General features: G+C 40.3%; 1 protein-coding gene across 1 annotated transcript; it reads right to left on the bottom strand.

Annotated features, from left to right (window-relative positions):
* Positions 1–17,568: 17,568 nt before the first annotated feature.
* On the bottom strand, positions 17,569–20,056 carry LOC118837789 (tubulin beta chain). The gene has a single exon (XM_036744882.1). The coding sequence runs from the start codon at positions 19,900–19,902 to the stop codon at positions 18,568–18,570; it is 1,335 nt and encodes a 444-aa protein (XP_036600777.1). The 5' UTR covers positions 19,903–20,056; the 3' UTR covers positions 17,569–18,567.
* Positions 20,057–24,837: the final 4,781 nt, after the last annotated feature.

Here is a 24,837-nt window from a genome sequence, read left to right as displayed (position 1 = left end):
CAGGGGACCTCATGCAAGTTCCTGCTTTCCAGCTGCCATCTTGACTCTGCCCCCTTTGTATAGTATTTGAATGAATTGTTCTTTAAATGTTTGGTAGAATTCATTTGTAAATCCATCTGGCCCTGGAGATTTTTTCTCGCAGAGGTTACTGATTGTTTCTACAATTTCTTTGTCTGATAAGGGGTTACCTAGGTATCTTATTTCCTCTTCTGTTAATCTGGGCAACTTGTATTTTTGTATATATTCATCCATTTCACTTAGGTTGTCAGATTCATTGCCTACAGTTGGGCAAAATACCTCCTGATTATTCCTTTAATATCCTCTTCATTGGTGATGAATTTACCTTTTCATTTTTGATAGTGGTAATTTGGTTTTCTTTTTTTAAACATTAAAACTAACCAAAGGTGTATCCATTTTTTCATAAAACCAGCTCTTTGTTTTATATATTTCAATTATAAATATATCAATAGTTTCCTTACTTTCAATTTTATTAATCTCTCCTTTGGCTTTCAGAATTTGTAATTTGGTATTTAATTGGGGATTAAAACTTTTTTCTAGATTTTTAAGTTGCATACCCAATTCATTGATCTCCTCTTTCTCTTTGTCATTCATGTAAACATTTAGGGATGTAAAACTTCCCCTAAGAACTGTTTTCACTGCATCCCATAAGTTTTGGTATGCTGTCTCATTATTGTCCTTCTTGTGGATGAAGTCATTGATTGTTTCTATGATTTTTTGTTTGTCCCACTCATTCTTTAGGATTTGATTATTTAGTTTACAATTAGTTTTTAGCTTATCTTTTCATGGCCCTTTATTACATAGAATTTTTATTGCATCATGATCTGAAAAAGATACCTTTCTGTATTTGATTGTGAGGTTCTTATGCCCTAATACATGATCAAGTTTTGGGCAGGTGCCTTGTACCTACACAAAAATGTATATTCCTTTCTCTTCCCATTCATTTTTCTCCTGATGTCTATCATATCTAACTTTTCTAAAATTTTATTCACTTCCATAACTTCTTTCTTGTTTATTTTGTGCTTATATTTATTTAGTTCTGAAAGGGAGAAGTTGACATCCCCTACTAGTATAGTTTTGATGTCTATTTCTTCCTGTAACCCACTTAACTTGCGCTTTAAGTATTTGGATGCTATACCATTTGGTGCATATATGTTTGGTATTGGTATTACTTCATTGTCTATGGTGCCTTCTACCAGGATGTAGTTTCCTTCCTTGTCTCCTTTAATAAAATGTAATTTTTCTTTTGGTTTGTCTGAGATCAAGATTGCTATCCCTGATTTTTTTAACTTTAGCTAAAGCATAATATATTCTGCTCCAGTCTTTTAACTTTATTCTGTGTGTATTTCTCTGCTTCAGATGTAAACAGCATATTGTAGGATTTTGGTTTTTAATCCTCTCTTTCTATCCACTTCCATTTTATGTGAGATTTCATCCCATTCACATTTACAGTAATGATTACTAACTGTGTATTTCTCTCCATCCTATTCCCCTGCCCCATTTTTACTTTTCTCTCTCATTTCACGTTGTTAAACCTCACTGGTGTTTTGCTTCTGACCACCACCTCCCTCAATCTGCCCTCCCTTCTATCAGCTCCACCTTTACTTTCCCCTTTCCCCTCCTACTTCCCTATAGGGTAAGATAAATTTCTGTAACCAAGTGAATGTGTATGTTATTCCCTCTTTGAGCCAAGTCCTATGAGTGTGAGCTTCAAACAATGCTCGCCTGCTCCTTTTGTTCCCTCTATTGTAATAGGCCTTTTGTACCTCTTAATGTGATGTGATTTACCCTATTATCCCCCTCCCTTTCTTCTTCCCTCAGTGAAACAGTAAGGCAATAATAACAATGTAGATGATAATTGTCAAAATGCTGTGTAGTTCTGCATTGAAAAGTATATGAGACCCTCCACATAGAAGGTAGAAGAAGTAAACTGTTTTATTCAGCAGAGAACCATATCCCATAACCAAATGCTCAGCTCCCACATCCAGTCAGTCCACTTCATCATAACAGCAAAGAACTCAAAACATTCAATATGGAAAATCACAACATGGAACCTCAACACCTCAAAACCTCTCCAACCCACTGCTGGGGTCTTTCCCAAAACAAACTGAAAGTACAGCTAAGTCAGCCTGTTCAGTTCTAACAATCATGAGGGCAGCCCTTAGCAGCCACCAGCAGCCATATTGTCTCTCTCTCTCTGCTTTTTCTGTGACATAACTACCTTTTCCTGTCAGGAAGCTCCTCCTACCATGTAACTTAGGCTTCCTGTGATGTAAGCAGATCACATGGCCTATTAATGGGTGGGAAAGATCTTCAAATCAAAATTGCTAATACAACCAGTACAATCCTCCCCCCCCAATTGTTTTTAATATCATCACATCAAAGCCAACTTATACCTACACCATCTGTGTATGGATACTCCTTCCAACTACTCTAATAGAGCTATAGTTCTCAAAAGTTCCAAGTATCATCTTCTTGTGCAGGGATATAAACAGTTTAATCTTATTGAATAACCTGTTTTTTTTCTTTTCTGTTTACTTTTTTATGCTTCTCTTGAGCTTTGTATTTGAAGATTGAATTTTCTGTTCAGTTTTGGTCTTTTCATTAGGAAAGTTTGAAAGTCCCTAAATCATTGAATGTCCATCTTTTCTCCTGAAAGACTATGCTCAGTTTTGCTGGGTAGTTGATTCTTGGTTATAATCCTTGCTCCTTTGCTTCCAGAATATTATATTACAAGTCCTCCAATCCTTTAATGTAGTCGCTGCTAAATCCTATATAACCCTGACTGCTTGCAGTATTTTCTCCTTGATCTGATAATTCTGTAATTTGGCTACAATATTCCTTGGAGTTTTCATTTTGCTGTATCTTTTAGGAGTTGATCAGTGAATTCTTTCAATGGCTATTTTACCCTCTGGTTCTAGAATATCAGGGAAATTTTCCTTGATAATTTCTTGAACGATGCTGCCCAGGCTCTTTTCTTGATCATGGCTTTCAGATAGTCCAATAATCTTCTCCTGGATCTATTTTCCAGGTCAGTTGTATTTCCAATGAGGTATTTTATATTTCCTTCTATTTTTTCATTCTTTTGATTTTGTTTGACTGGTTCTTGATGTCTCATAGAGTCATTAGCTTCCCCTTGTCCGATCCTAACTTTAAGGAATTCTTTTCTTCAGTTAGCTTTTGTACCTCCTTTTCCATTTGGCTGATTCTATTTTTAAGGAGTTGTTTTCTTCAATCCATTTTTGTGCTTCCTTTTCCAAGCTGTTGACTCTTTTTTCATAATTCTTCTGTATAACTCTCTTTTCCTTTCCCATGTTTTCTTCTACCACTCTTACTTGATTTTTAAAATGCTTTTTGAACTCTTCAAGAGGACTTTTTGGGCTTGAGACCAATTAATATTCCCCCTTGAGGCTTCACATGTAGGCAGTGTGATATTGTTGTCCTCCTCTGAGTTTGTGTTTTGATCTTCCTTGTTGCCATAGTAGCTTTCTACGGTCACACTCTTATCTGTTTCTTACTGATTTGCAGCCTATTTAATAACTTTTAAAGTTGGATTCTGCTCCTGGGGAACAGGGGAAACAGTCCCAAGTTTCTTATTCTTCAGACAAAGAGCCTGGTCATTGGCTTTCTTTTCTGGGGACTCAAGTGCTTGTTTCTTGCCCATTGTGCTAGGGTAGCCCAACCTAGCCATGCCTGATATTCCAGGGTATTGGGGCTCACAATTTGCCTTCTGCATTGGGGCTTGAGGCCTCACTGATGGCCTACTAAACCAGGACTGAGGAGACTTAGTTGTTGATGTGTGGTGCAAGCTAAGAGCCTCCTGCTGACTTGCCCAGACACTGTCTGTGCTGTGAAACAAAGTGAAACAAAACTTTCTTAAAGTCATTCTAAGTTAGCTGAAGCTTAAAAATTGTTTCACTCCATCTTTTTGTGGGTTTTGTCACTCCAAGTATCATTTAACATTGTTTCCGAGGGAAACTGGGGAGAGCTCAGGCAACTCCCTGGCTTCTCTCTTCCATCTTGGCTCCAACCCTTTGCCTGCCTCTTTGTGACCACATTTGGGGTTTCCATGGCAAAGACACTGAAGTGGTTTGCCATTTCCTTCTTTGGCTGATTTTATTTACTGAGGCAAACAGGACTTGCCCAGGGTCACACAGCTAGAAAGTGTCTGAGGCCAGATTTGAGCTCAGGAAGGTGAATCTTCCTGACTCCAGGCCTGGCACTCTATACACTCTATTTTATAGATGCCTATAAAATGAGGAGGTTGTTTCTGGCAGCTAGCCAGAATCAAGGATAGAGTGCTGGACTTAGAGTGAGGAGGATCTAAATTAAAGTCCGGCCTGACCCACTCACTAGCTATGCACACTCAGACAAGTCACTTATGGTAGCTCAGTCATCTGGTTCAATGACTTTTAAGGCTCCTTTCAGCTCTCCACCTATGATCTGAGATCTTAGAAGCCCAGGTGACACACTGGTACCCATATTTATCCAAAGAACCAGGGCAAGGTCTTGCAATGTAGTGGGTTGACCCTCAATGGGTCTACCATTGAAAGGTTTGGTCAAAATTTAGTGATGTTTCCATTTTCCCCTGGTTGAGTGAGTACCTTTACCAGAGAGGTCACAGAACCTACTCAGAAGCTAGAGATTCAGCACTGAAACAGTTGTGAAAATAAAGTAAATAAAGCTGGTGAAACATTGAAAGATTTGTTTTAGTTGGAATTTTCACAAAAATACTTTTGTTTTCCTTTCATCCATCTGCTGCTTTCCATAACATAACAATGTTACTTATACTCTGCATAGACTAAGATGGGTTTTCGTGGGAGGAGTTGCTTAAGTGTGAACTGCTTCCTTTTTCCCTCTGACATACAGGTTATTATGACTAGCACGACATTATTTAGGCTCTCTAGAATGTGAACTCTTATTCACAGCCTGCTTATGTCTCTGTTCAGTTACAGGCTGTTAAGCTTTATTTACTTATTTGATGGGTTGCATATTTTTCTGCTTCCCTGTCTCCATCCCAACTTTATAGGATTAGAAGACCACAGATTTAGGGCTGGAAGGGACCTTAAACACCATCTACTTGAGCCCCTTTATTTTATAGACGAGGAGCCTGAGGCTCAGAGAGATTAAGTGATTTGCCTAGGGTCATAGTAAGTGACTGAACCCAGGTTTTCTTAAATCCAAGCCAGGTACTCTATACATCACCCCTTGCCCATTTTTCAGGAAATTTTCTCGTGGATGGAGGAGAAAAGCGCCACAGCTGGAAGAGGCAGCAGGCCCAAGGGAGAGTAGTGGGGGATAGAAATATAATCATGATTACCATCATTATTACCCTGAGCAATAGTCTGCAGAACATTAAATTTTAAATAAAAAGATAACGCTATTATCTTGCTAACAAATAAGTAGAACGATGGTGAGATAATGACTTGCCCCAGGACCATTTATAACTGAACTCCATTGAAAAACGGTAAAAAAGGGTAATCATCATAACATATTTATATGAAACTTTAAGGTTTGCAAAATATCACATGTGTTATCTCATTTGTTCCTCACAAAAACTCCATGAAGTAGGTGCTATTATAGTTGTACCTACCCCCATTTTACAGATGAGAAAACTGAGATTCAAAGAGGTTATTTGCCAAGGGTTACATAGTTAACATGTGGCCAATTAGAAGCAAGCAGAGAAGATGTGTTCTTTATGCAATTGTCATTTAAAATAATATGGACAATAATCAAGTCAAATGTTTTTGAATCATTATTAATGAGAGCTATTCTTGGAGTCAGGAAGAAATGAGCTGAAACCCTGCCGCTGGCAGGATTCCTAACTGGGTGATCCTGGGCAAGTCACAATCTCTGAGCCTCAGTTTTCTCATTTGTAAAACAAGGATAATAATAGCAGTTGTCCCACTGGTCCACTGTGAAGGTTGAATATAATATATAATATACTTTACAAGCATTAATGCAATATATATGCATATGTATAGCATATACATTACATATATACATACATATCCATATATATAATGCTTACTATTATTATTATGATCTCATGTGGGAGGTTCTCCAAAGCAAAGGGTTCAAGTAGAGGCATCTGGAAAATCTTACTATATATAGGAAATATCCCTTCCAAATGAAATCTTTGGAATGTGCTGCGACATCCACTATGATGAATGTGCCTCTATTTTTTTTTCATCTTGCTTAATATTGATAATCTGTGTAGCATCAAAATTATCTCTGTTGTGGCATCTATCAAAGAATCTTGTGTGATTTTTGTAATAATGTTTAGCATTTACATAGCACTTTAAGGTTTACAATGTAGTTTAAAAGCATGGTCCCATTTGATTCTCACAACAACTCTGGGATGTGGATAACACTATTATCCCCATTTTACAGGTGGAGAAATCAAGGCAGATGAAGGCTAAGTGACTTACTCAGAATCAGTAGTTACTAAGTGTCTGAGATAATTTGAACTCCAGATACAGCACTCTTAATTTCATCCCTTTGCCCTATGGAAGACATTTTGCTTGAGGAGAACCTTTAAAACCATATTTTCTGTGCTGAATCAATGTTTAAAAAAAATAGACAAATAACAAACATCATAGAATTCTTTATTCTCTGTGTTTTTCATTCATTTCTGTGCTGTAAAAATTGGACATGCTATTGAATATCATCTTGGAAAACCGCTCTGCTCCTATTTTTGTCAATGACACCCCTGATGCATATGGAAATTATTCTCGCAAAGATTTTGTAGACACAAGGAAGCAGGCAATATTGGCCAGTAGTTATGGACAGCTTCATGGTTGCCTTTTTCATAGTAATTTTGGCTGTGATTTTCCTCATCATTTGCCTCTCTCTTCCTCTTTTGGATTTCTTGAGCATCAAACCGTAAATGTCCCTGATACTGTAAGACTTCTACATCTACCCACTTCCTTTCTATGTATTTGGTGTAATTCCACTGCTCTTCACAACTTTGTTGACTTTAGTACTATTTCTACTTCCTTCTAGGAAAGTCTGTGATATTGTAGTCCCAACGGTCAATATAATGGAGAAAATGTTTTGTTATAGAAATCTTTATTGATCTTTCCCATTTTCATCTATTCATTGTCTTTTAGTTTTGTCCTTTAAAGCTCTTGGAGATGCTTTTGCCTAAATTGACCTTGTGACAAGTTTCTATTCTCACCCTACTCTCCACCACATGCTTGTTTTTGTGCCTTTCAGAGGCAATAATTTTAATATTCTAATCTCAACTATTATTACTTTCTTCTGAATGGGTTATCAGTTCCTTTCCAATATATGAACTATAGCCACCTGAAGAATAAGACACTGAATAGTCAGAACTAAGAGCAACATATGGAAACTGCAGAGACACAGACTGGTTTGATGGAAGGGAAAACTTCCTTATGATTAGAGGCATCAAAACTAGAATGGACTACCTTAGGTGGGGGTGGGTTATCCATTACCTGATATCTCCAAGCAGTAGCCGGCTGGTCACTCGTTGAGTGGATGTAGTAGAGAGCATTCAGGTTCACATCTAAGTTGGTCTCTGAAATGCTGCCAACTTTGAGATGCCACAATGATCTTCTTAGAAATTGAGGAATGATTTAAAAAAAAAAGGTTACCTCTTGTTAATAGGACACAAGATAGAGAGAGGTCTAGAGATGGATAATTTTTTTCAGCACTTCATGAAGGTGTTTACTAAGTCAGGAAGTGATTATAATCTGGGTCAATGGAGGGAGTATTTACATGGATGAAATAACAGACCTTTTGGAGAACTGATGCATCGAAGAAGCAGACCTTGAAGGCCATTTTCATGTACTGACGGGGACTAATGAGTCTAATGAAAGCATTGACCCCTATGCAGGGTAAAATTAATTTGTTCAAGAATGCAAGGAGCACTTGCATAAAAAGAGGTTTAGTTTGTCTCGTCTTCTCTGCTAGTTTGTGATTCCTTAGGGCAAGGAGCTACACCCTCATATTCTTATTGTAACTCCCCATGACAGCCAGCGTAGTGGTCTACACTTGGTGGGCAGTCAATAACTTTTGTCCACCTGATTGACATTTTTATTAGTTTCATTTGTCACACAACTGTTATGATGTTTCACTGAAGAGGAATCCAAAAATAATAAAAGACAGCCTTACAGAGAGCACTGCCCACTTACCTGTACTAAATAACACCATGGTCAGCTGTGGGTACAAATATGCCAAGCAGATGTAAGAAATATTGCAATAAAAGATCCGTTACTCAAATCAATTTAGTATTTCATATGTCCGTAGTATATTCTAGGTGCTATACTAGGTTTTGGGGACACAAAAACAAAAAGAGGCTACATTCTACTCAGGGACAGAGAATGTACATCTATAAGTACATACAGATTCTATTAAAATAAATACATAAATGCCAGATAATTTTTTTGAGGAAATCACTCATAGCTGGGGGAATCAGGAAAGGTCTTTTGCATACTTGAGCTGAACTTTGTAGGGAATAAAGGATTTTAGGAAGTGGAGCTGAGGAGAGAGTACAATCTGGCCTGGAATCAGCCTGTAAAAAGTCTTAAAGATAGGAGATGCTTTGTCATGTCTGATGAATGGCGAGAAGGCCAGGGAGCAAAATGATACTTCCTTATGCAATGTGACCTAACCTATTGGTGGGAGTTCAGGAGCATGATGGAGGATGGATGAAACACTGCTATTCTGAAACAGAAGAGAAGGCAAAATGACTTGGTAAGGCCACTGTTTTTTACTTTCTCTCCATTTTCATATTTCCTTAATTAAAGTATGGGTTTAAATGGATTGACTCCATGCCCAGCACATTTAAAGAATCAGTGCTTCCTGGGGAGGAGGGGTTGGTTAAAGCAGGGGCTAGAAAGAAAGCCAAACAGATGACAAAGAATAGCATGAGTAGAAAAGTTAAGCAGATTGAAAGGTGAATTATTTCTTTATATAAAGGCACAGCAGGACTCCAACTGACAGAAAGGAAGTCTATTCGGGCATAGAAACAAATGAACATTAACATTCCTACCCCAATCTACCTCTTTAGTCTTTTTTTTCTTTTTAAACTAAAGTCATGAAGACATGTCACCTTGTAAGAAATAGCTGAGTGATGCATTTATGTAAGGATGTTTTTCTTACAAGGAGTCAGACAGTCAATGAGCATTTATTAAGCACCTACTGTGTGTCAGATACTGTGCTAAGCTCTGAAAATACAAGGAGGGGAAACAAATAAACAAACAAAGCTGCCACTGCTCTCAAGGAGCTCACAGTCCAATGGGAAGATTAAAATACTTGTTCATGAATACCTTGTCATTTTTGCAGAGTCAGGGGGAGTGTTGAGGGAAGAAACATCTTTATTTTTACACAAAGGAAGTCAGTGTTCTAGAGAGACTAAATGGAAGGCTTAAATACACATAGCCATGTAACAACAGACAGAGTCATAAGCAGGGCAAGGTCACTGGGACTTTTTTCCAGTGCACCAACATGTGGGAAGCACCTTACTCATGGTCCTCCATTCATGCTATGTGATGTCATCCTTGAAGTCTCTTCCTTTTAACTTGGGATCACCTACTCTCATCACTATTTTTAAAATTTTAATTTATTTTATTCTGAACTTAAAAAATAAAACAAGTATTTCCATAACATAGTAGGATAGAAAAAAGATGATTGCACATGAAACTGCAAATCTATTATGTACAACTTGCTATTCCTTTTTAAATATATATTGAAGCTACCATGTAATTTTTTTCCCTTTTTTCTTTCCCTCCCCCCCAGAGATGGTTACCATTAGACACGAATATGTGTATCTATCTATCTATCTGTCTGTCTGTCTATCTATCTATTATCTATCTATAGGTAAAATCATTCTATACATATTTCTATTTATCAGTTCTTTCTCTGGAAGTAGATAGCACCTTGTTTCATATGTCTTTATAGTTAATTTGGGTGTTTATAATGGTCAAAATGATGTATTCACTCAAAGCATTTCTTAAAACAATATTGTTGTTATTGTAAAGAACATTCTCTTGGTTCTGATCATTTCACTCTTCATTATTTCTCATCACTATTAACTCTCACCTGACATCTCCACTGTGCTATTGGGGCAGGCCTAGCACCTTAGGGGACTTAACTATGCCAGACTGAGCAAGATTCTCCACTCCATCCTCTTTCTCTCAATGAATTTTCTCAGGCTTCAGAATTTCTCATTGTGATTATGATAGGGGCCAAATTGGAAATAATTCAGGGTTCTTCCCTCATCAAGCCATTTTATTTGTGTCTCTCAGTGAAGCCATAGAGTGAGTCCTATTTCTAAGGGTTAAGGATTCCTAGTGCCTAAAGAGATATTGAAAACAATAATCTTACTAGTAAATGCATGTTGACTTCTTGACTTAATCCATTCCCTGCCCTTCCAGCAGGCATGTCACAGATAAGAAACCTTACCCTTACAGACAAAACTATCTTACTTTAAATGACCCAATAGCTTGATTGTCCAATTTCTTCAAAGATGCTCAAACAAAATTTGTTTTTTCAATCCATCCTTTTTTAAAAAAGTTTTTCATGTTGTAAAGTCAGTCAGTCAGTTAGGAAGGACATATTGAGCAGCTACTGTATACTCAGTACTATGCTACTGAAACAGAGGGAAGTTATCTAGCAGGTGTTTTTAGGAGGCATGGAGGTATATAGGAAAGTATACTGGGACCAGAAGCAGATGATTTGTGTTCAAGTCCTGCCTTTGCCAGGTGGGCAACTTTGGACAAGTCATCCGCCCTCTCAGAACTTCAGATTTACTCATGTATAAATTGGTCATGACAGGTTTGTTCTGAGGTGGTGCAATGGATAGAGCACTAGCTGGGAGTCAGGAGAACTTAAGTTCAAATCCCGGCCTCAGATCTGTCTGCCTTAGTTTTCTCATCTGTAAAATGAGCTGGAGGAGGAACCGGAAAGCCACTCCTTTATCTGTGCCAAGAAAATCCCAAAGAAGAGTCATACATGACTCAAAAACAAGAAACCCATAGTAGAAACATGAGTCTCTTCTCTACAACATACCTATTAAATGGTCATCCAACCCCCGCTGGAAGGCCTCCAGTGACAAGGACTTTATTACTTCCTAAACTAAACCATTTCAGTTTTTTTAGGTACACTGAGGGGAGCACAGTGGATAGAGTGTCAGGCATGGAGTCAGGAAGCCTCATCTTCCCAAGTTTGTTCAAATTTGGCCTCAGATACTGTACTGGGTGATATTGGGTGCCAATATTTTTTTCTTACTAATTAATTGATTTTTAGTTTTCAACATTCACTTCCACAGGATTTCGAGTTTCAAATTTTCTCCCCAACTCTCCCCTCCCCCACCCCATGACAGTGTGCATTCTTATTACCCATTCCTCCAGTCTGCCCTCACTTCTATCATGCCCACACTTTCCTCTTATTCCCTTCCCTTCTATTTTTCTGAAGGGCAAGATAGATTCCTATACCCCATTGCCTGTGTATCTTATTTCCTACTTGTATGTAAAAAACAATTTTTAACATTCGTTTTTAAAACTTGGAGTTTTACATTCTCTCCCTTCCTCACTCCCTACTTACTCTCGTTGAGAAGGCAAGCAATTTGGTGTAGGTTATACAAGTTTAGTCATGCAAAACACTTCCATTACAGTCATGTTGTGGAAGACTAACTATATTTCCCTCCATCTTATCCTGACCCCCATTTATTCCATTCTCTCCTTTAACCCTGTTGCTCCTCAAATGTGTTTGCTTCTGATTGCCCCCTCCTCCCATTTGCCCTCCTTTCTATCATCCCCCCTCTCTCATTCCCTTCCCCCTACTTTCCTGTGGAGTAAGATAGATTTTTCATACTCACTTGAGTGTGTATGTTGTTCCCTCCTTAAGCCAAATCTAATGAGAGTAAGGTTTGTTCATTCATTCCCTCTAACACCGCCCCCCTCACCATTGTAAAAGCTTTTTCTTGCCTCTTTTATGTGAGATAATTTGCCCCATTCTACCTCTTCCTTTATCCTTCTACCAATACATCCTTTCAAATTCAACTCACCCTGTACCCTCTGTCTCTCTGTCTCTCCCTTTCTCTCCATCTCTGTCTTTCTCCACACACACACAAACACACACACACACACACACACACACACACACACACACACACATGTATGTATATTCTTTCCAATTACCCTAATACTGAGAAAGGTCTCATGAGTTACAAATATCATCTTTCCATGTAGGAATGTAAACAGTTCAACTTTAATAAGTCTCTTGTGACTTCTCTTTCCTCTTTATCTTTTTGTGCTTCTCTTGATTCTTGCATTTGAAATTTAAAATTTCTATTCAGCTCTGGTCTTTTCATCAAGAATGCTTGAAAGTCCTTATTTCATTGAAAGTCCATTTGTTCCCCTAAAGTATTATACTCAGTTTTGCTGGGTAGGTGATTCTTGCCTTTAATCCTAGCTCTTTGTACATTCAGAATATGGTGTTCCAAGCCCCCTGATTCCTTAATGTAGAAGTGGCTAAATTGTGTGTTATCCTGATTGCATTTCCACAATACATGACTTGTTTCTTTCTGTCTGCTAGCAATATTTTCTCCTTGACCTGGGAACTCTGGAATTTGGCTACAATATCCCTAGGAGTTTTCCTTTTGGGATCTCTTTCAGGAGGTGATCAGTGGATTCTTTAAATTTCTATTTTCTACTCTGGTTCTAGCATATGAGGGAAGTTTTCCTTGATAATTTCTTGAAAGATGATGTCTAGGCTCTTTTTTTGATGATGGATTTCAGGTAGTCCCATAATTTTTAAGTTATCTCTCCTGGATCTATTTTTTAGGTCAGCTGTTTTCCCAATGAGGTATTTCACATTGTCTTCTATTTTTTTCATTCTTTTGGTTTTGTTTTATAATTTTTGAGTTCTCATAAAGTCATTAGCTTCCATTTGCTCCATTCTAATTTTTAAGGAATTGTTTTCTTCACTGGGCTTTTGGACCTCCTTTTCCATTTGGCCAATTCTGCTTTTTAAGGCATTCATCTCCTCATTGGCTTTTTGGACCTCTTTTGCTATTTGGGTTAGTCTATTTTTAAGGTGTTATTTTCTACAGCATTTTTGGGGTCTCCTTTAGCAAGCTGTTAATTTTTATGACTTTCTTGCATCACTTGCATTTCTCTTCCCAATTTCTCCTCTACTTCCCTTACTTGATTTTTAAAATCCTTCTTGAGCTCTTCCATGGCCTATGACCAATTCATATTTTTCTTGGAGGCTTTGGATGTAGTAGCTTTGACTTTGTTATCTTCTTCTGGTCGTATGTTTTGATCTTCCTTGTCACCAAAGTAAGATTCTATAGTCTGATTTTTTCCACTGTTTGCTCATTTTCCCAGTCAATTACTTGACTTTTTAGGTCTTTGTTAAGGTAGGACTTGGCTTTCAGAGTGGAGGGTTTACTGTCCCAAGCTTCCAGGGTTTATGCAGCTATTTTCAGAGATATTTCTAGGGATCTGTAAATTTTCAGTTCTTCTGAGGTGGTATGACCCACTGAGAGGTGTTTACTCGTCTGCTGGCCTATGCTCTGGTCTGTGAGTGACCACAAGCACTCTTTTCTGCCTTGGAACTGTGAAGGGGATTCCCTCTCCACTGCCACTACAAGCTCTGCCACACCAGCGCTTCTCTTCATCCCAGGACCACCACTCAGGAATACGTCCCAGATCCAAGCACAGGCAAAGCAAGAGAGTCCTGCCTCAGCACCACCAAAGAGATCCCTGTGATCCCTTCCCCCACTCAATCAGTTGCTCATTCCTCCCCAACCACCTGTGGGCCGAGAGCTCTGGAAGCAGCCACTGCCACTGCTACTGCCCTGGGGTCGGCACTGGACTACATTCCTCTCTCACCCTGGTCACACATACCTTTCCTACTGACCTTCTAAGTTGTCTTTGGCATTTGTAGTTTGAGAAGGCTGGAAACCACCATAGGTACCAGTGGTTTTGTCCCCTGAGTCCTGGTCTAGGTTTGCTAGGCCAATTTGTCCTGGCATGGCCAGCATTGGTCTGTGGTCCTCTTCCAGCCTGGTGCAACAGACCTTTCCTGTCAACTTTCCAGATTTTCTTGGAAATTTTTTTCAGTCCATCATTGTGGGTTCTGCTGCTCTAGAATTTGTTTAGAATCATTTTTACAGGTATTTGGAAGGGTTTGGGAGGGGAGCTTAAGCAAGTCCCTGCTTTTACATCCTGGCTCCTCCCTTCTGGTGCCAATACTTTTTAAGGGCAGCTGGGTGGCACAGTAGATAGAGCACTGGTCCTGAAGTCAGGAAGACATCTTCCTGAGTTCCAATATGGTCTCAGATACTTAATAGCTGTGTGAGCCAGGGCAAATCCTTTAACCCTGTTTATCTCGGTTTCTCATCTGCAAAATGAGCTAGAGTAAGAAATGGCAAACTACTCTATTATCTTTGCCAAGAAAAACCCAAATGCAGTCACAAGGAGTTGCACACAACTAAAACAACTGAACACCAATAACAACAATGTAAAATTTATTGAAAGTAGTACAGAAACAAAAAAAAATATATTCAGTCTTTGTTATTTATGTGAGTTTCCATTTAGTCAATCTGCTTGGAGCAATTGTGTTAACTCTGACATGTTGAGATTGTACTGTACGAAACTGATTTCCTAATTATCCTCTACTTCTCCTGGAAATCTACCAGAGACTTTACCTTGAAATCAAAGAGAGAAAATATTCTCAAGGTTTTACAAAGTGATGAAATAAAGTGGCTTCTATGATTTTAAATCAAGTGATCTCCAGAATCAAGCCAAATTTCCAGATACGTAGCCTGGTATAAGATGAGAACTTACATTTGACAACTATCTTTCTAGTTTACATTAGGAACTTACATTTGACAACTATCTTTCTAGTTTGAGATTGAAACAATTAAAGGGTGAAACAGATTGAGACAAGAGCTAAGAATTTCTTTTTATCTTGATACCCACATCATTGTGCAGTAAGCCAATTCCCTTTCAAAGCCCTAATGCACACAGACTTAATAATGTGTTCCCTTGCAATACCAATAAGAGGCGTGAACTTGGAGGATGTCATTCTTTCTGAGTCAGTGTACCACAATGCCACTCTTCATACTGTTCTTGTCTGCTTGTTGGAAGCTGGTGAGTCAGATTCATCTCATGGGTGGGCTATGCACAAGTCAAGATATCACCCTTTTGATGTCACTGGTACTCCTCAAGAACAAGGGATGAACAACAACTCAGTGAGTTTGGCATGCTGTGTTAGTTCTTTCAGGCCACTCTTTTTAGAAATTACTATTCCATGGCAAATTTTTACCAACCGTCTGAAAGAATTCATTCTGGGAATAGTTTAGGCACTTGAAAAATGTGACTTTATTTTCCCCTAACATTTTCCCTGAATTACAAGGGAGAAAAATACATACAGGCACATGCACATGCACATATACAGACAGACAGACAGACAGACATATGTACACACACTTAAACAAAAGTTAAAATGACAAATACAAATACAAGATATTTACAATTTTCAAATAAATATGTGCTTAAATAAAACATATAAACATATTCTTTTCACTGCCTCCACATCAATAAACCAATCAATTTCTAGAAAAAGCTATCTAACCTTCCTTTACTTTCTCACATCCCACACACTTCTTTTGGTGATCTTATCAACTACAATGATATCATCTCTATACCGATGACTCCTAGATAACTGGGTGGTTCAGTGGATAAAATACTAGGCCTGGAATCAATTAGACATGTGTTTAAATCCAGCCCAAGAGATTTACTACTTGTGCAAACCTGGGCAAGTCACTTAACCACTGTTGATCTTATTTTCCTCATCTGTAAAATGAAGATAATAATAGCACCTACCTCCCAGGGTTAATGAGATAATATTTCTTTAGCTTAAGCATAATATATTCTGCTCCAGCCTTTACCTTTTCCCTGTATTTATCCCCCTGTTTCAAATGTATTTCTTATAAACAACATATTGTAGGATTATGGTTTTTAATCTATTCTGCTATCCACCTCCATTTTATGGGAGAGTTCATCCCATTCACATTCACAGTTATGATTACTATCGGCATCTTTTTCTCCATCCTATGTCCCCTCTGTTTATGATTTCATTTCTCCCTTCTCCCTTCCACTCCTCAAAAGAGTTTTGTTTTTGACCACCATCTTCCTCAATTTTCCCTCCCTAATGACACCCCTCCCTTATCTTGCCCTTTTCCCCTTGCTACTTCTTCCCTCCCTTCTATTCATCCCCCCTTTTCTTTCCCTTTTCCCCTGCTACTGCCTGTAGAACATATTTGATTTCTGTACTTATAAGAGTATGTTGTTCCCTCCTTGAACCAAATCTAATGAGAGTAAAGCTTGAACACTGCTTTTCTCTCTCTGTTCTTTCCCTTTATATTTTTGTGCCTCTTCATGTGCCATAGTTTACCCCTTTTTACCTCCTCTTTACCTTTTCTCCCAGAACAATCTCTTTGCACTCCTTAATTATGTTTTTTGTCATCACATCAGTTACTTTATACTGACACTCTCAGTCTATGTATATCCCTTTCAATTGTCATAATAACTGTACCATTCTCAAGATTGACATATATATATGTATCATATATTAATGAATAAAATCCTACGTAAGGATGCAAACAATTTTCCCTTATTGTATAACATAGTTCCCCACCCCCCCATTTACCTTTTTATGTCTCTCTTGAATTTTGTATTTGAAGATCAAATTTTCCATTGAGTTCTGGCCTTTTCATCAGGAAGGTCTGGAATTCCCTTATTTCATTGAATGTCCATCTCCCTGCCTGAAAAATTATGCTAAATTTTTCTGGGTAGTTGATTCTCAGTTGTAGTCCAAGTTCTTTTGCCGTATGGAATATCATATTCCAATTCCTTCTTTCTTTTATTGTGGAAGTTGCAAGGTCCTCCATGATCCTGACTGTAGTTCTGAGATATTTGAATTGTTTCTATCTGGCTTCTTGCAGTATTTTCAACTTGAGCTGATAATTTGGAATTTGGCTACAATATTCTTTGGAGTTTTCAATTTGGGATCTCTTTCAGGGGGTGATTGGTGGATTCTTTTGATGACTATTTTACCCTCTGGTTCTAGGACCTCAGGGCAGTTTTTCTTGATGATTTCTTGGAAGATACTGTCCAGGTTCTTTTTTTCATCATGGCTTTCAGGTAGACCAATAATTCTTAGATTTTCTTTCCTGGATCTATTTTCCAGGTCAGTTGTTTTTCCAATCAGATATTTCATATTTTCTTCTATTTTTCATTCTTTAGATTTTGATTGGCTGATTCTTGATGTCTCATAGAGTCATTAACTTCCACTTCCCCAATTCTAATTTTTAACATATTATTTTCTTCATTTAGCTTCTGTACCTCCTCTTCCATTTGCTTAATTTTACTTTTCAATGAGGCATTCTCTCCATTTACATTCTGAACCTCCTTAACCATTTCACCAATTTTGCTTTTTTAAAGATTTGTTCTTATCAGTGAATTTTTTTCCATTTTTTCTTTTACCTCTCTAATTTGGTTTTTTTTTTTTTTTTCCTCATTTCCTGTTTATTTTTGGGTTTGGGAGCGTCGTCTTTTCAATATGAAAAAAAGCAGCAAGTTCAACATAAAACAGAAACCTAGGAAGTAGGAGGGGGAAGAGCCCAAGACAGAAATTGCAGAAGTGGAAAGGATGAGAAAATGAAGGAAAGGTTTGATGATGGGAAGGGAAGTGTCCTGTTGCCCCTACTCCCTTCTTTTGGAGAGAATTCATTTTTGGGGGGAGTGGAAGAAAGCAAATCCTCCCCAAATGAGGAGCTTATCTGGAATTTTAGAAGTTGAAGTAGTTCTCACTTCTCAGACTGGGGAAGGGTGTGTGGGTCCCAAAATGAGGGGAAGAAAAAGAGCTGAGGGGGAAGCCCACCTGGCAGAGTGAGGCACAGACCCCTCTAAAGAAAAACAAACACTTGGGAGAGAAACCAAAACTGGGAGGAATAATACTGTCAACACTTCCCCCAGAGCTGGGGCAGAGAAAGATAAAGGAAAGGGGCACCTGAAGAGAGGAATATGACAAGCTGGGGAGTATCTGGAGATGGTAGTTATACTAGAAAGCCTGGCTCCCCTAACAGACTTTTATGGAATGGAACACTCCATTTCCTCCCTTCCCCCCAAACACCCACCAAGAGAACTCTCTCCACTAGGAATATGACATTTTGGTCCCCTTCTTCATCAATGGAAGCCAAAGAGTCCTGGGCCTTTCCTCTTGGTCACCATTTTAGTTCAGGGCACTGAGTGGGCACAAAGTCCCCTAAATTGAGGCTCTGGGTTGGAGATATTCTTCTTCTTAGAGAGAAATCTGGGAGTGGGGAAGAAAGATTATATGACTGAGGTGACAGGTCATAAGGAAGGAAAAACAGAGGGCAGAGAGCTCAGCACCCAGAAAGGAGAGAAAAAGAGGATGGAGGCCAAAAATGCAAACCTTAGAGGAAAAGAGTTATGGGGAAAGAATGTTGGGAGAATTGAGAAGACTGGAGGTGGCAGGGCATCTCCCTTAGGCCTCCTCCTCCGCCTCCTCACCGAAATCCTCCTCCTCTTCAGCAGTGGCATCCTGGTACTGTTGGTACTCAGAAACGAGATCATTCATGTTGCTCTCAGCCTCGGTGAACTCCATCTCGTCCATCCCTTCCCCTGTGTACCAGTGGAGGAAGGCCTTCCGGCGGAACATGGCAGTGAACTGCTCGGAGATGCGCTTGAAGAGCTCCTGGATGGCAGTGCTGTTGCCAATGAAGGTGACGGCCATCTTGAGCCCACGGGGTGGGATGTCACAGACAGCAGTCTTGACATTGTTGGGGATCCACTCGACGAAGTAGCTACTGTTTTTGTTTTGCACGTTGAGCATTTGTTCATCCACCTCCTTCATGGACATCCGACCACGGAAAACAGCGGCGACGGTGAGATACCGCCCATGGCGAGGGTCACACGCTGCCATCATGTTCTTGGCATCAAAGACTTGCTGGGTGAGCTCAGGCACAGTTAGGGCACGGTACTGCTGGCTCCCACGGCTGGTGAGGGGGGCAAAGCCAGGCATGAAGAAGTGGAGTCGAGGGAAGGGGACCATGTTGACAGCCAATTTGCGGAGGTCAGCATTAAGCTGGCCAGGGAAGCGAAGGCAGGTGGTGACACCACTCATGGTGGCAGAAACTAGATGGTTGAGGTCACCATAGGTTGGCGTGGTCAGCTTGAGGGTACGGAAGCAGATGTCATAGAGTGCTTCATTATCGATGCAGTAGGTTTCATCTGTGTTTTCTACTAACTGGTGGACAGAGAGTGTGGCATTGTAGGGCTCAACCACGGTATCTGAGACCTTGGGTGATGGAACCACACTAAACGTATTCATGATTCGGTCAGGGTACTCTTCTCGGATCTTGCTGATGAGCAGGGTGCCCATCCCTGAGCCTGTGCCTCCACCAAGTGAGTGGGTCAGCTGGAAGCCTTGCAGGCAATCACAGCTCTCTGCCTCCTTTCGAACCACATCCAAGACTGAATCCACCAGCTCTGCCCCCTCGGTATAGTGGCCTTTGGCCCAATTGTTGCCTGCCCCGGACTGGCCAAAAACAAAGTTGTCTGGCCTGAATATCTGGCCAAAAGGTCCAGAACGAACAGAGTCCATGGTTCCAGGCTCAAGATCAACCAATATGGCCCGGGGAACATATTTGCCACCAGTGGCTTCATTGTAGTAGACAGAAATCCGGTCCAACTGCAGGTCGCTGTCCCCATGGTAGGTGCCGGTCGGGTCGATGCCATGTTCATCACTGATGACCTCCCAGAACTTTGCACCGATCTGATTGCCACACTGGCCAGCCTGGATATGTACGATTTCCCTCATGGTTAGAATTTATTTTTGCTTGTCTCAAGTGATGTGCAGCGAGGAGACAATGATATATAAATATATATTTTCTCCTTTTCGCTGAACGAGCTCTTTATTAATAGAAGATTCCCCGGAAGGTTGGAGCTGCTAGTTCAGAACACAGCTACACAAACGTTCTAAGAGGGAGAAAGAAGGAAGGGGGAGGGGAAGCGAGGGAGGAGAAGTAGGGCGGGGCGCGCTTGCGCTGCGTGGTCTGAGAGGAGGGCTCTAATTTGGTTTTTAAAGTCCTCCTTGAGTTCTTCCAGAAATGTTTTTTGGGCTGGAGACCAGTTCACATTTCCTTTCAGGTTTCAGATGTCCTCTTCTGAATTAGTATTTTGATCTTCCCTGTCTCCATAATAGGAATCAATAGTCTTTGGTTTTCTGATATGTTTTTTCATGGTGTTTGTGGTTTTTTTTCTTTTTTTGCCTGGCTTCTAAAGTGGATCTCTGCTTCTGGGGCTCAGGAGGCTCTGTCCCAAGCTTCTTTTGCTGGGAACTATGGGACTACTCACTGGCTTTGTGTGCTGTGGCCTCTGGTTTCATGAAGTCTGGGGGAGGGGTGTTCTGGGTGTTGGAAGTCTCCTCTTCCCCTGGGGCTGCACTACAGCATGAGTGGTCTCAACAGTTGTCTGTGCTGGTGTCTGCCACTTCCCCTGGCTATGCAAAGGCATGTATGGGGTCCTGGTATTGATGTTTGCTAGTTCCACCCCCCCCTCCACCTTGGAGCTCAGGAACTTGCACTGTTCTACTGAGGTGTAGCCTACTGGGACACCTCTCTTCCTGCACTAGTCTCCTTCTAACATCACAAGAAGGGCCCTCTCCCCAACTTCTCAAGCTAAAAGGCTCCTGAAGCCCCACTTCTGGCTCCTCTATTTCAGGGTTTCTCCCAAGGGAATATTATCTGGGTGAGGAAGGGAAGGATGAGAGCAATTTTACCTGGTCATCATGGCTCCCGGAAATTCAAGAAGGCAAGTTTCAAACCTTTAGACCATGGGCTAGAGGCCTCAGGCATAGCTGCTCCCACAGTCACAGGCTTTTTCTCCTGTAGCCCCTACAGACTCCCTTCCTGTGCTGAGAGGCCTGGTGATTGCCACCATAACTGTGCTTCAGCCCTGGGCCTGCTCCTGCTCCCGTGTTTTGCATGCCCAGCGCTCTCCTAGCCCAGTGCACTGGCTGGGTTCCTCTGCTGCTCCCATTTGGTGTGGTCTGGTGCCCATTCCGTGCTCCCAGTGTTCCTGCCTCACTCAGTCTACTAGTGGCTTCTAACTCTCTGAAATCTGCTCAGATTCACCTTTTTAGAGGTATCTGACAGAATTTGTGAGAGAGCTCCAGTAGTTCCCTCCTTTCACAGTGCCATCTTGGCTCAGCCTTGCCAAGATAATATTTCTAAAGTGCTCAACACAGTGCCTGGCACATAGTAGATACTTAATAAATGCTTGTTCCCTTCCCATCTTCTCCACTTCCTCAATTTAAGTATCCAATCCTTGTGTCTCTATTGGAATCCCAGTCTTGCATCTTCAAAAATAAGCTGTTCGTATTGACTTGAATTTCCTGTAAGCACACTAAACTCAACACATCTAGAAAAGAACTCATCTTTTCCTCTAAATCCAACCAGCTTCATTTCACAGTTTCTATTAAGAATACCACTAAGCATTCAGGTTTACAACCTCAGGGTTTTCTCTGACTCTTCATTCCCCCACACCCCAACATATCCGTTCATTTGCCAGGTCTTACCTGTTTTACCTCCACTATATCTCTTTCATCTCTTTCCCTGACTAACTTAGTCAAAGCCTTCATAATCTTAGTCCTGGAGTACTTGGCCTCCTTGCATCTAGACTTTGCCCTCTTTCATCCATCTTCTAGACAAAGTTTGAAAGGATATTCCTAAAGAGCAGGTGGGAGTTTGTCATTCCTTCTGCTCAAGAAGCTCTAGTCTAGTGGCTCCCTATTGCCTCTAGGATTAAATAAAAATTTCTCACTTTGGCAAGTAAAGCCCTGTACATGTTGGTTACAGTCTATCTGTCCATGCTCTTCATGTGTTAGTAAACTTCTTGCACTCTACAATCCAACCAAGTTGGTTTACTAACTGTTCTCTATATGTGACATTGGAGCAGCTAGGTGGCACAAAGAGATAAAGTGCTGGGCCTAGAGTCAGGAAGACTCATCTTCCTGAGTGCAAGCCCAGCCTCAGACACATACTGGCTGTGTGACCCTGGGCAAGTCACCTAACCCTGTTTGCCTCAGTTTCCTTATCTCTTAAATGCACTGGAGAAAGAAATGGTAAACGCTTCAGTATCTTTGCCAAGAAAACCCCAAATAAGGTCACAAAGGGTCAGACACAACTGAAGACAAACTGAACAAAAATGCATAACATTCTATCTCTTGCTTTTTGTATGTGCTGTTGTCCACATCTGGAATGCTTGTTCCTCACCTCCATCACTAGTGCCCCTTAAGGTTTATCTTGAGTGCCATCTCTTTCCAAATGCCTTTCCTGATACCTTCTTTTGTTAGTGTTTCACCTATTACCTTGTAATATATACATATGTGTATATATACGTACATATATAATACATGCAATGTATACTATGCAATGTAGCATTACAAACACTTCTCTCTCTCTCTTTCCTTCTCCCTCTCTCACCCTACCTCTTTTTCTTTGCCTCTTCCTCTCTCCCTGTCTTTTATCTCCCCCTCTTTCCCCCTCTCACTCCTTCTCTCTCTCTCTGTTTCTCTCTCTCTCTCTTTCTCCCCCTGTTTCTGTCTCTGTCTCTCTCATATTTACTTCTTTTCAAACACTATTAACCCCATCCCCCCATAGAATGTAAGCTGTTTGAGGAAAGGTGCTGTCTTGCTTTTGTCTCTGTATCCTCAATGTCTAGCACAGTGCTTGGCACATAGTAGGTACCTAATAAATGCTTGTTGTTAGATCAATTTGTACAACTGTGGACCAGTCATTTCACCTCTATGTGACTGTTTCTCAGTCTGTAAAATGGAAATAAAAATTATCATGCATGCCATACCTACAAGGCTGTTGTGAGGGAAGTTTTGGTAAACCTCAGTAAAATGTAAGCTGTGCTGTTCAGCCTTTCCTCTTGTTTTGCAATGAGCACAAATGAATGCAGACCCAGAACCTATAGGCATTAAGCTGAGCTCAAAAGAAATTTGAGTGCTTAAGAATCTCTTTGAAAATCAAAAGTCAACCTCATAGCCTCTCCAGGCCTCACACCTGGCAGATGCAGCTTAGAGCACTGGTATCTGAGAGAGGAACAAGTGAATTAATTTGTGGGTTGGCAAAAAAAATCTATCTTTTCAGCTGTAGCATAAAGAAACTAGAGCTGGGACTATAATGTGTGTGTGCATTGGATTTTGAGAGAAGAAGATGTAGATCTGTGATAAAGTAGCTTGAAACTTGTTCTCTTTTGTAGCTCCTTCTTCCAACACAAGAATCTTAAGATCATGGCCCTCTTACACATCAGTAAATCATTGGAGGCATTTGACTAGATGTCATTGCTTCTATGCATGCTAAGTGGAGTCTTCTTTTCTGAACAATCCACCTTAGCTGACTTAGCATGTCTGTTCTTTTCTTGATCTATGGATTTTGCTCCCAGGGCCTCTTAGCAATCAAGAGTTTGAGGAAAAAAAATAACAGAAATCTCATCAATTGGCTGATTATGGGCAGCTAGGGATGGTGTGTGGAAGTTTAACAGATGGTAAATGCCAACTCTAAAGGTTAAATCTCAGATAAGGGCATCAGATATTATCTCATGTGGCTATTTAAAAATTTTGTATTTTCAAATCGGGATTCATCAGATTTTCTTAATGCTTTTCTTCATAGGAATCCAAGAGCCAAGCTGAGTTCAATATATATACATGGTTCCCACAGAGCCTTCATACTGCCAGCTTGACCACACAAACATAATATTTTAGCAGTGATTGGTGCGAGTAAGAGTGTATGTGTGTGTGTGTGTGTGTGTGTGTGTGTGTGTGTGTGTGCATGCGTGCGTATGTCTGCTGGTGGGAGGGTCCACACACATATTTGCATGGCGAATCTTACATGTAAGCTAACCAGATGTTTACCTATATGGTAGGATTTAAGGATTTGAGAAAACACCCCCACCTCCTCAGCCCAAAATGTCTCCCATTGCAACTTGGAAATTCTATGAATTGGGATTTTTCCTTTGGGTTAATCATTACTCCCTATCAAAATGAAAATAGCCCTGGTGAGAAGTCTTATCATTCATTTAACCCAAAGTTTGAACTAATTTATGAGGTTCCCCCCACCTACCTCTGCAGTGTCACAGTTTGGCTGAGAAGAGGAACTAGAAATGTAAATATAGTAGAAAACATATTGAATTTGGAGTCAGAAGATCTGTGTTCAAATTTTGGCTTTCCTGCTAGCTGTGTGACATTGGACAGGTTGTTCAACTTCTCTGGGGCAGATAAAGATGAAGATACTGGACTAGATAAACTCTAGAATTTCTTTTGGATCAATTCTAGCAAACCAGGGCCCTTCAAGAACAATAGATCTAGGACAGTTGCTATCTAGGAAGGGTAGAGCATGGCAAAGAGCTACAGAGGGAGGGTCTAGGCATATAGGACATAACATGTTGGTACTGAACCCTATAGGCTGAGAGTACTACAACAGCACAGAAGGGCACTGGTACAGAAGTCTGGACAACGCTCAAGGACAACTTCTCCCAAAATTCTGTCTGCTCATTTTAGTTGTACTGCCAGTGAGCAGGTTATGGAAATGCCCAGGAGTTGGAAGCAGGCTTGATAGCATTAGTTAACGACATGTCCCTGGATAGTCCCACAATGCTCTTTGCAGCATTGCAGTCAAAGTGGATGGAATTTGGCATTTGGCAGAACCAGATAACTGTATCCACCATGGAAACAATCAGCTTTTGGCAT

Source organism: Trichosurus vulpecula, chromosome 2 (assembly GCF_011100635.1).
Source record: "Trichosurus vulpecula isolate mTriVul1 chromosome 2, mTriVul1.pri, whole genome shotgun sequence".
NCBI lineage: Eukaryota > Metazoa > Chordata > Mammalia > Diprotodontia > Phalangeridae > Trichosurus > Trichosurus vulpecula.
The sequence above is the reverse complement of the archived record's forward strand: the minus strand, read 5'-3'. Positions and strand labels throughout refer to the sequence as shown.